At 35.0% G+C, this 12,500-nt stretch overlaps 1 protein-coding gene and 1 long non-coding RNA gene across 4 annotated transcripts in view; one reads left to right on the forward strand and one right to left on the reverse strand.

The window, feature by feature from the left end:
* LOC137627803 (lysosomal alpha-glucosidase-like) overlaps positions 1-12,500 on the reverse strand; it is a 21,755-nt gene that overhangs the window by 8,943 nt on the left and 312 nt on the right. For all 3 annotated transcript variants that reach the window (XM_068359161.1, XM_068359162.1, XM_068359163.1), the window contains exons 2-10: positions 9,203-9,496; positions 8,467-8,635; positions 7,349-8,296; positions 6,719-6,944; positions 6,150-6,357; positions 5,070-5,278; positions 3,147-3,348; positions 2,205-2,343; positions 839-957 (exon numbers count right to left, since the gene is read on the reverse strand). In XM_068359161.1, the coding sequence (XP_068215262.1) occupies positions 839-957; positions 2,205-2,343; positions 3,147-3,348; positions 5,070-5,278; positions 6,150-6,357; positions 6,719-6,944; positions 7,349-8,296; positions 8,467-8,635; positions 9,203-9,434 (2,452 nt within the window). In that variant the 5' untranslated portion in view covers positions 9,435-9,496. The remainder of the gene's footprint in view (positions 1-838; positions 958-2,204; positions 2,344-3,146; positions 3,349-5,069; positions 5,279-6,149; positions 6,358-6,718; positions 6,945-7,348; positions 8,297-8,466; positions 8,636-9,202; positions 9,497-12,500) is intronic.
* LOC137627806 (uncharacterized) overlaps positions 1-12,500 on the forward strand; it is a 74,022-nt gene that overhangs the window by 8,245 nt on the left and 53,277 nt on the right. The gene's annotated exons all lie outside the window — the stretch shown is intronic.

Here is a 12,500-nt window from a genome sequence, read left to right on the forward strand (position 1 = left end):
CTTCGTATCCTACAGTAACTCATATCACACCAGATATTCCCTGTTTAGGAGATTGTGTTTATTGATTTTTCTTTTAAAAGTTTATGTGTCTGTTCCACGTTTATCGTTCTCTGCTTACATCTTTTTATTGTGTCTTCTTTTATACTTATTTTATATAGGTATATGTATTCTATATTTCTTAATCAGATGGTAGGTTTAAGCTACACTGATTAGAACAGGGTTAGAGAGAGGTATCCCTCGAGAGGCTGCAGCACACTTGATTTCATATCACTTTTTTTCTAATGAAGCCCCTTTTTATAACTCACTCTCTCCTTTGGTTTTGGAGGCCTATGTGTGACCCAGCATCACCTCAGGCACTTGTAGTCTGTTGCAAGCTTCAAAGCACTGACCTTCAGAATGTGGTTACTTGCCCCATACCCAATTCCAAGTGAGTTCATAGATCTTGTGCATAAAAGTCTTTCTTTAGTGTTAAGCTTACAATTATATATTGCAAATCTTTGCTTTTTATCGTAACGAATATTTTTCATTGCTGGAGGATTTAATTTTTTTTTTTCGAAATAACTGTTATTTTAATGTTATTGTTCTTAAAATTTTCTATTTTTCATTGGTTCCTTTCCTTGCTGAGCTATTTTCCCTGTTGGAGCCCCTGGGCTTATAGCATCCTGCTTTTCCAACTAGGGTTGTAGCTTAGCAAATAATAATAATAATAATAATAATGATAATAATAATAATGATAATAATAATAATAAGAAACATCACTAGACGGGAATTAATTACATATATTGTATTAATACAAATGTGTGTAGAAGAAATATAATTTGAATTTCATCACTCTTACCTGGGTCATCCGGGAATTCGTAGAATAATGGCCTTGCTACTGGTGTTCCAGTCTCATGGGCTTCATAAAACAGATCATAGATGTATGGGAGTAGCATATACCTTAGACGAATGTAGAGTCTGAAATGCGTTACGCGTTTGTAAACTTCACATTCCTAGTAATTCATTAATTTACTCAAAACCAATTCTAATAATATACAATAAAGCAACAAAGACTGTCGGAAATTTCTGTTTAAACGGTTTATAGTTTATGGTCATCTGAAATGTTTATGATTATAGGGGTTTAATTGAAGAACATACACTGCAACTAAAGATTAAGTAAAAATAGTACAGAAATGTACGTGTTGCAGTAAACATAATTAGCTTGGGAAAAAACTGATGATTTCATTACTTTCGACTTACAATCCAAATTTCAGCCCGTAACAAAGACTTCATGAAATGAAATTTTACGATGTTAATTTCAAATTCATTGTTTTAAAATAAAGACACGATGAATACTTTTTTTTTTTAACGTAAAATATCTAAATATATATTAATTTATGTCTAGAATTCTGTCAAAACCATACTTGCTTTTAACCATTTGCCCTATAGCTAATAATTTGGATAGAAGGGAGTTAGCTTTGGGTGATAACTAAAGGCAAGAATATTTATTGTAGGTTGCCTTATTTTCCATTAATCATTATGCAGAGGTTGGTATTATTATTATCATTATTGCTGATTCTGGTGTGTAATTGATACTATCTATCTATCTATCTATCTTTGTCCACCCATCTGTTTAAATTTGTCCATTAGTAGTAAAATAAAACAGGAAGGAGGCTGAGCCAATCGGTGCATGTAGGCCTATATTTGTTTATTTTCCAACTACGCAGAAATGTTTCTAAGTTATTGGAAGATTTCAATAATATTTTGAAAAAGATAATATAGTTTTCGTGAGTGCTACAAGATTTAGAAATGGAAACATTCGGAAATTATAATGGAATTTGGTAATCAAATTATTAAAATGCTTCTCTTAAAGTATTGAAATGATATTATGGCTTAACCTTTATTATTGAGAGTGGATCCGGACAACTAACTATGGTAAGCAGCTCTTGTAGGAGAAGGGCACTCCAAAATCAAACCATTGTTCTCTAGTCTTGGGTAGTGCCATAGCCTCTGTACCATGGTCTTCCACTTTCTTGGGTTAAAGTTCTCTTGCTTGAGGGTACAATCGGGCACACTATTCTATCTGTTTCATTATTTCCTTTCCTCACTTTGCTATTTTCCCTGTATAATCCCTTGGGCTCATAGAATACTGAATTAATCAGGCAAGAATTTAGATTCACCATGAAAAATGAACTATTTTTGAACCTGGGTTCAATCGACCTAACCTGACATTTTCCATAAATCCTAAGGTGAAGTCCGTCGGATTGCGTGGTAGGTGGCGATATTCGTAGTGACTCATCATGAAGGGCAGGAAAGCCCCCATTTGGTGACCTCTGATGCAATATTCCGCCCTCAGGAACTTTTCTGAAGGGAAAAAACAGGATTTAAGAAGATTAAGGTCATTGTTCGATGGCATGAAAGTTTCAAGTGTCAGTATTATGTTTTACAAACATGTTTCATAGTCATAATCATCATCTCATATGGCTTATAATTAACAATTGTCTCTTATTTGAAATATATGGGGACATTATTATGATATGGCAAAGGGCAAAATAATCACTAGTAATGTTTGAAGACGTTGCGTTGATTTCATTTCATGGATACAGCGATAGAATCAGTAGTACAGTAGTTTGTCTTCCGTTAAGCAAATGCTTTTGTCAAGCATATAAAACGTCCACTTTTATAACGAGATATACGAATAGGGAGACGAGAACGTACAGTTGGACACAGGTGTTCCTGGAACACCTTGCTCTGAAGAGGTATAATCTGTCTGGCCCTTACTGGGCGGAGAGTTCCTCTGCGTAGCCCCAACGACCAATGATACCATCTCTCAATACGCTTATCTGTTTGGTTACTAGCCGCGCAGTAAGAGTGTGGCAAGGTGCACTTCTTCAGAGCGTGGTGTGCCAGAAGTTCCTGTGTTCAACTGTACATATATGTTTATGAATATGTATCTCGAAGTATCTTTGTGTTCTTAACTAGTGTTCCTTTCTAACGTGTATCATGAAAGGTAGGATATTTCGTTCCATACTAGAAAATCTGCTTTACTGAAATGAAAATGGTTAACCCACAGTATAAGTTGACTCTGAGAAATCCTTTGGAACTTTTATTCAGAGGGAAATGCCCCTATATCTTACAGTTAAAGAAACCTTTTCAACGATTATCACCTGTGTCGTTTGTGCTGCCGCATACAGGCACACCTGTAAGGGGGACACCGTACAGTCCCATTTGCAAGATGTAAGTAAGACCCCTCTGTTGGGCTACGAAGTTAGGTTTATAATTTCCTCCGAACTGTCCCCCCAAAGCGCCACTTCCTGGGAAGGTGGACTGGCTGAACACCACGGGACGTGTTGCTGCATTCAGTGAATTCTGTAAATGAAAGAATGGTGATTACTACACAAAGATTGAGACAATAAGAGGAAATATTTCAAACACATTAGATGATCTTTCAAAGTCATTACAGATATTAGCCTACCACGCAATCCAGCTTATTTCACTTTTTAATTTTTTAAATGTCAGATTATCTGGAGAAGATTATGTTGAAGAATCTTAATTTAATCTCACTTTAAGATGATTAAAGCAGTATATTTGAAGTCTGGTTACTTTAGAAGAATTTATCTATTTTTATCCACTTAATATAAAGATGAAGTATACTGTAGGCAACATCCTGGAATTTTTTTTCTTCGTTTTGCCCACTGTAACTGCCTTTAATCGTGAACTAAAACATCATGTAGCAATAAAAGTAATTATAATAGTTGTTATTGTTGTTGTTGGTGGTGGTGGTGGTGGTGGTGGTGGTGGTGGTATTATTATCATCATCACATGAAATTGGTCGATAAGTTCACATTCGTAGTTACAAGTATCAAAACGCAATAAACTTAATACCTCTAATCAGACGAGTTTTAGTCCATCATATCATCGAACAGATGAATTTATACAAACATTTACTTCTCGTAATAAGTCAAGAATTTTGATATAACTACGTGAATCTCTACACTGGAAGTCATTGAATAATACAAATACTAGAATGCGTTTTTGTTGAATTCGTGACAGAAATGAAATTATTATTGTTATTATTATTATTACTAGCCAAGCTACAGCCCTAGTTAGAAAAGCAAGATGCCATAAGCCCACGGGCCCCAATAGGGAAAAATGGCCCAGTGAGGAAAGGAAATAAGGAAGTATATAAATGATGAGAACAAATTAACAATAAATCATTCTAAAAGCAGTAACAACGTCAAAACAGATATGTCATATATAAACTATTAACAACGTCAAAACAGATATGTCATATATAAACTATTAACAACGTCAAAACAGATATGTCATTTATAAGCTATAAAAAGACTCATGTCAGCCTGTTCAACTTGAAAACATTTACTGCAACTTCGAACTTTTGAAGTTTTACTGATTTAACTACCCGGTTAGGGAGATCATTCCACAACTTGGTAACATCTGGAATAAAACTTCTAGAATACTGTGTAGTATTGAGCTTCATGATGGAGGCCTTGGCTATTAGAATTAGTTTTACGAACAGGATAGAATTGTCCAGGGAGATCTGAATGTAAAGGATGGTCAGAGTTATGAAAAATCTTATGCAACATGCATAATGAACTAATGGAATTGTTTCATCAGCTGTTTCATTTGTTTTATTTGGATTTGAGACAATATTCCTTTAAACAGGATACTAGAATTTGGTCTGGTTATCAATATTCATTCCTGAAAATTATGGAGATTGCTTTTTGCCTTCGCAAATAGATGGTTAATTCCTCTGCTTTATATAAAAGAAAACATCAAACGTTAATGAAAATTATTATTATTATTATTATTATTATTATTATTATTATTATTATTATTATTATTATTATTATCATTCATAAAGTGTATTTTTTTAATCAACTCTAAATAACCCTAGCCTAGATATGTGAAAGATAGAACCAACATATGGAAATAGTAACGAAGTAATGAAAGTAGCTAAAAAAATCTACAAAGTATGTTAGCCTGGAGAGAGCAGCATTTGATTACAGTGGCGTTGAATAACTAACGGTGAGAGAAGAAACATAATTTAAAGAGTGAACCTGAATTTTTACCTTGAACTCGTAGGTTCTCTGGTGGTGGTAACGCCCATAAGCGTTGTGGGAGATTATATGAGGCCTTGCTTCCCCCTTCAATGTCTTATGCACGAGCGAGGAACAAATCGTTTCGTTGTTTAGATCCGATATGCCAGCGGGCAAGAAGGGCACGTCGTATCTTGGACAGCAGTATTCCGGCTGGATCTCGTTGCAAGCTTCTTGCCAAGCTGCAAGAGAGATGTATTGCAAGGTTGTTAAATAAGGTTTGCTTTTATTGATGTTTTGGACTTATCTACTCTTGAATTCAAGTGAAAAGTGATCGATATATCTATTACTTGAATTCACAATCTTTTGAAAACAGGTTTGTCAAAAGCAATAAGCTTTCTTTTTTATTATGAAAACATTATTAGTATTATTACTAGCTAAGCTACAACCGTATTTGGAAAAGCAGTACAGTATGTTATAAACCCAAGGTATCCAAAAGGAAAAAAATAGCCCAGTGAGGAAAGGAAATATATAAACTACAAGAGAAGCAATTAACAAATATGATAAAACACTTTAAGAACAGTAACACCATTAAAATAGATCTTTTATATATAAACTATAAATGGAGACTCAAGTCAGCTTGATCAACATAAAAACATTCGCTGCTTTGAACGTTTGGTTTAGGCAATTTGATGTCTGCATGTATCATAATAGATTAGAAATTACGACAGAATTAGAATTATTATTTGTATATAAAGCCCTTTCCACACGATCGAGCATGCCCGACGGGCAAACAGTGATACCAGACCACAGTAGGTAGTGAGAATGAGGGTTGATGAAGTCATAAGCGTGAAAACCACAGACAGGAATCTGGCAACAAACAGTGTTGCCAGATCCCTGTCTTCTTCTTCCTCTTCCTTAGATTGCCCGGAGCTTTTCTCCGGACAGGGGCTTTTTGACGGTGTGTCTAGTGGTTTTCCCGCTTCTGACATCATCAACCCTCATTCTCACTACATACTGTGGTCTGGTATCACTATTTGCCCGTCGGGCATGCTCGATCGTGTGGACAGGGCTTTAGCTGGAGAACAGATTTTTTTTCTCACTCTTACTTACAAATACCATCAGGAAGAGTGTAGTTGGGAATCGCCTGGTTCATTGGTGAGTTCTTGAAGAGTAAAATGCCATCGGATTTGTTGTAGAGGGCACTTATGCCATCTAGACCTTCCATCCAGTCTTTGCTTGCGCTATTTATGAAATCTGGATAGCCGACCCTATTCTTCTCTACTTTGCCAAAGTAGTTTATGGGCTGGCCGTCTTCTGTCTATTAGTATGATGAAAGTATGTTAGTTGTGGGTATAGTGTTTTAAATTGCCCAAAAATCCTTGATGAAGGAAATATAGGGTTAATTCTAAGCTATACTTGTTTAGCGTCATCGATATTTTTTACTTTGAAAAATGTCTATGAATTTAGAAATGACAGAAAACCGTGTCAATATAGACACCACCATGTATGAGGAAAATGTAAACTGCAAAATATTTTTTTCCTATATAACATTATTGACCAAGGGATTGGGAGTTTTCTGTCCATTAAATGAAAAACAATAAAAATATTGGTGTCCTCTTGTCCCAACCTGAAGCATCTGAAAAACTAAGTTATAAAATGTCAGACTTGAATTGACAAACCTGTAAGAGCAGATCAGATTTCATAGCTGCTTGATAAGCTGAAGATCCAGGCTCCAGAAAGGGATACTGGACTAGCCAGAACTTCCGTCCGCTGTCCTGAAGACTTTGGAGGCGTTCTTCATCTTGCATTGACAGAGTCTTGAATGATTCGGGAAAAGAGAGCCTGGAGTCTATGCAATCACTCTCGTAGGGCAATGACTTGTTTGCCATCTTCTCGAAGGCATTGCTGTAATCAGTCCATATATTAGTTTAGTAGTGTACGCACCCCGTCAAAATGACTGTTAGATATTCAGATAGATATGCACACACAACCCTTCCCAACTAAATTAATAAATTGATATATTTGACCACTAACAGTTGCTACTTATTAGTATAGAGAATATACCTGATAAATTTCATATGGTAAAAAATTTGAAAAATACCATTTATAAAAAACTAATCTCTACATTTCTGAAATTATGAGTCCTAAAATTATGATTATATATTCGAACGTCCCTAGAAATAGTAACTTTCATTGTGAGTGAGTGACATTAATTAGCCATTGATTTCGAAAGTGCCAGAATTTCTGAAAGTAATGAAAAATACTTATAAAATATAAAAATCCTTAGTGGAACCTCTGTTATTACTCACTCAAACTCCCTGGAGTCCGATGTCGCTCGGCAGAGGTGGTATCCAAGTGCCCAATATGGAGGCATGGCAGGTTTTCCTATCATGTCAGTGTACTGTCTTGTAACATCTTGAGGCGTTGGCCCAGCAAAGAACCTAAAGTCCAGTGAACCCCCTAAGGCCCTAAAAACAATGGCTGGTGCTGGATAAATGCCAATTTCCATTGGAGCAGCGTTGTGTAGATAGACACCATGCACGCTTCCATTTTTGTCGAAGTTCATGTAAAATGGGTGGGAACTGTGAGACATTGTGTCATCGTCGTCATCTGTGTCAGTATTGAAAAGGGTCCAACGAGGTCTCTGGTCAGAATCAGGGAGGAAAATGTAATTTCCTCTTCGGCCCATTCCATAGATATGGTTACTGCTCAGGCGAGCAGTGATTTCCATGTAATTTCTACTGTATATAAGTGGACCAAAAACGGTATTGAAGAGTTCCTCTCCGGTTTCATTTCGTGTGATGGATACGTTGAACTGACCGCCTAGGTCACTAACCGAGACATCCATCTTCCATTCAGAGGGACTGTCTTCTACAAAGTCGTCCTCTATATCTTGTGCATTCGTGGGATCCCAGATTTTTACTCTTACCACGTCTGGCCCTTTCCTCTGGACAAGGACCCTTAATGGCCAAGCTTTGCCGTCAGTAGGCGTTGTCTCAAGTATGGGTAAAAGATCAAGTGTAAAAGACGTCTGTTGAAGATTGTAAAGAACAATTTCTTGTCGTCTTGACTGCCTAACAGGTGTGATAATAGTGTCACTGTCTGCTGAAGAATTGAACACGAAGTAGCCATACTGGCTTGGTATAGTATGGAAGCACTTTGGAATGTATGGGTCGATCGATATTTCATCATAGCAACAGTCGGCCTGGTAGCAGATACTCTTGGACATGTTAATGGTGCCAGGTAGGCATTCCATCCTGAAATTCATAAAAATATTAAGACAAACTTCTAATTAATTTCAGAATTATATTGAATTTTTGCAAATGTTCTTTAAAAATTACTTCTTATTTTAGATCTTAATGCTTCAATACTTCAGTTTTTAGTGTTTCTAGAGATGCAAAGACCTCTCTGTCCTCAGTTTACTAACCTGTATGATACATTTACACCACAGTTATTTCTGTAGTCTGGTGGAGGCAAGGAACTAAAGTACGAGGAAAGAATATATGGGACCATTAATCCAACAAGGAGACAAAGAATTAAGACGTAAAGGATTCGTAGTTTCGGGTGGAAGATCATTTTATCCAAGCAGGTTGGTTCTGTATTGGAGAAAATGGTAGAGACACTTGTGAAAGTTATAGCTTTTGATAAAATGGTATTCCAATCCAAAAATGAGATTTTATTACTGGTGAAGTATTGTAAGGTCATTTCTTTTAAAAAGCTCGAATAGGTATTCAATGTTTCCATTTTTATTGGAAAATATGGATTTTGATGTGTTGCGAAATGATTTGAAAGGTTACATTAATTAAGACAAAATTAAGAAAAACTTCTCCAAATTCTCTGCATATTCATTTGGCCCAGATCTTGTCACTTCTCAGTTAAGCATAAAAAGTAAATTGTTCTGGCATGAATAGCTCCAGGTTTGTAGACCAGGAAAAATACAAATTACTTACAAATTTATTATGTTTCCTTTACTTAGTTGTTAATTAAACATTACTGTTCGTAAAGTATTCAAAGCTTTGGTTAACTCTTGCTTTCTCAAAACACATAGAATACAATTATCTCCCACATCTCAAAAGCTACCAAATATTTCATCCTGTTTTACTTTTATTTTGACATGTTCTTCTGATACAACAACTCTATGCAGCACCGTTGATAATACTCACTTTTCTTGTAGATTAATTCTTTTTTCTCTGTAGTTCTTGCCTCTTCTGTCAGTTCGGCCAGTGGATCTTGCATTTTCTGACCTGTAGGGGGAGGAGCTCTAGAAGTTTTAGTCTTCCCTTTCTTTTTCTTGGGTCTTGCAGGATTTGAATCTAGCTCGTCCAGGTGCTGGGCTTCGGTGTCTTCAACATGGGTGATAACCACCATGCCCTTCATCTTCTTAATGAATGACATTTTGCTTGGGTTGGTTGAGGTCTTGGAAATCACTTATATTACTTTAAGTTTTACTTAGAATTCTGAAATAATGTAATAAGTTTATTGGATTTACATTTTAGTCTATAAAGAATGGAGAGTAACTATTTTAGTGTGACTTAGTCTAAGATGAGATGCAGTGTGCCCTCTGCTGTTTGATATAGTTATAAATGGGATCTTTATAAAAGTTTGGCAAATCTCAGGAAATGCAGATGAAAATCTGTTTGTTGAATATGCAGTCTTAGAAAATGCAGTCGTGAATAAATTGTGGAGTGACTGGTATTGGTAGATTGAGCAATGATTATCAGTAAACGGGAATTGTAGAGACTTTGGAAAGAATTAAAAAATCTTCTCTAAAGGGAGTAAGATGAAAGGGAATGTGAAAAAGGGTGTGATAAGAATAGTTAATGGAAGTCTGGAAGAAGGAAGCATGAATGTTCGTTTAAGTAATGGAAGAGTCAGTGGATTTTCTTCCTTTAGGTATTCAGGTGTAAATGTAACAGACAATGGTAGGGTGAGATTAAAGTTTAAATCGCGTAATGGGTAACAAGTAATAACACTACGAAAACTCGTAAAACTACAAGGGGCACTCGGTAGAGCGCATACTTTCGCCCATATCATATTGTATATCACAAGATAGACAGTTGAATTATGCACGTTATGGTACTAGTTTCATGCAAATCAGATAAAAGTTAACCACGATATGGTAAAAAACGCGTTTGACCTTTTCATGACCTTGGCCTTGACTTTTGACCCAATCACTCCCAAAATCTAATCAAATTGTCCTTGTGTCATGGTCATTCATCCCACCAAATTTCATGAGATTCGGTCAAATATTATTTGAGTTATGCGGATCAGAAACACAGACAGGCATACAAACTATTACACGCCTATCAAAACATAACCGTCGCAACGAAGTTAGCGGAGGTAAAGAAGTACTGCAGTATTTATGTAAAGAAAAACGTGAATGTATTATATATTTCGTAAAAATGCTGTATTTTAGTGAAGTATTTAGAATGTGAATAAAGTAAAATTATTGGAAGCTCATAGAATTAACTTTACAAATACACACATAAACTCCCCCCGCACTTAGTCAAAATGGGCTCCATGACTGATTGTCAACACATTGATTAGGGTAGAAATTTCTCTCAATCTACACACCTGCGAATGGGTGCTAGGGTCTGATGTGGTCAATAATCTAGAAAATAACATAAGGCTAACAAATCTTATCTTTGAAGAACTTTCTTAGAACTCGGAAGGCTGTAACCTTCTGAAGTCACCGTCTCCACAAGTGGAAGAGACTATATATACTTTATACCTTTGTATTTGCCATTGTATTAATTTTTGTATGTATGTATGAGACTTTTCTCTCTAAATGAAATAGCTTTAGGTGCCAGACTTCTATTTAAGCAATTTTGGATGTCTTTCCCCTCTCTGCCATTGACTCACCATGGTAAACTAAGTATCAAGTAACTTTTACCACATTCAATGTTTATGCTACTTCTGACGGAAACTAATTACATCATCGTGCTATGCAATACCATGACGTCTCCGTCTCGTTTTCTTCGAATGTGCATTTTTTTTACGATTTTCCTAACTTTAATAATTTTAAAGTTCAAATGGACACCTGAAAGATCAAGATTCTCTTCTGGCTGAAGATCAGACGAACCTAACAAAACATTGACAAGGATGTCATCTGAAATTCCTACGTGGAAACTAAATCATATTAACTAAACAATTGTTAAAAGCTTAATGACTTTCCTGGTTCTTGTCAGCATTTTCGTTGTATTTAACCCGATGCGCCATACTTTATTATTGATAGTACTAGTAATACCTGAGGTAGTATAAAAAGACAAACATCTATTTAAAAAAAAAAAGATATAAAGCAATCTTCTGCCTTTCAGTCCTATTACAATTAAAATATTTCCAGCGTCACTAACCAAAATATGAAATCATTCATTTGCAATATTTGTTAATGGTCATTAACTTGCGAAACAAGTATTCACGCAATAGTAAGCCAACATGAAAGAAAATAATGAGAAAAACTACTGAGGAGATTACAGTCAAATACTGATTTTTGCTGATCGAAAATGAAAATCTTTTAAAACTGGTTAACCTTCGGAGCCTCTTATCTCGTAGAAATAATTATAAAATTAATTCACGAGTGACCTCGCACATGGTGTATTGTGAATAACCGATTATATAAAGCGTTATGAATGACTTATGACGTGGCTATAGAATGCAAGTGATTTTATATGACTTTTGCGCTTGGACATTATACTGAAATAAATGCACTCGTTTCTAGTCCACTGCAGGACAGATGCTCAGACATGTCTTTATTCATATCTTGGGTTGGCCAGTTTTCATCACCACGTAGGCCAGTGCGGATTGATGATGGTGGGGGGACTTTTGTCTGACTGCTTACAGCAAACCAACATAGTATGAGTGTTCCTGACTAGTACAGCTTTGCTGATCATGGCGATACACAAACTTTATCACCACGTTAAGGTGTCTCCACTTAAAACGGCCAATATATATACGAGTATGTATATATATATATATATATATATATATATATATATATATATATATATATGTGTGTGTAAATGTATATATATATATGTGTAAATGTATATATATATATATGTATCAATGTATATATATATGTGTAAATGTATATATATGTGTGTAAATGTATATATATGTGTATATGTATATATATGTGTATATGTATATATATATGTATATATGTATATATATATATACATATATATATACATATATATATATATATATATATATATATATATATATATATATCACATATATATGTATATATATGTATATATATAAAAGTATATATATATGTATATATATGTATGTATATATATATATATATATATATATATATATATATATATATATATATATATATATATAAAACCTTTACATTCTTTGTTCACAGCTTTCCATTTGTTCTTTATCGGTGTATTAGGCAAATATGGAGAGGCGAACCTTTATACACAGATTTGATTTCATTACATTTAA

The sequence above is a fragment of the Palaemon carinicauda genome, chromosome 35 (genome assembly GCF_036898095.1).
Source record: "Palaemon carinicauda isolate YSFRI2023 chromosome 35, ASM3689809v2, whole genome shotgun sequence".
Taxonomy (NCBI): Eukaryota; Metazoa; Arthropoda; class Malacostraca; order Decapoda; family Palaemonidae; genus Palaemon; species Palaemon carinicauda.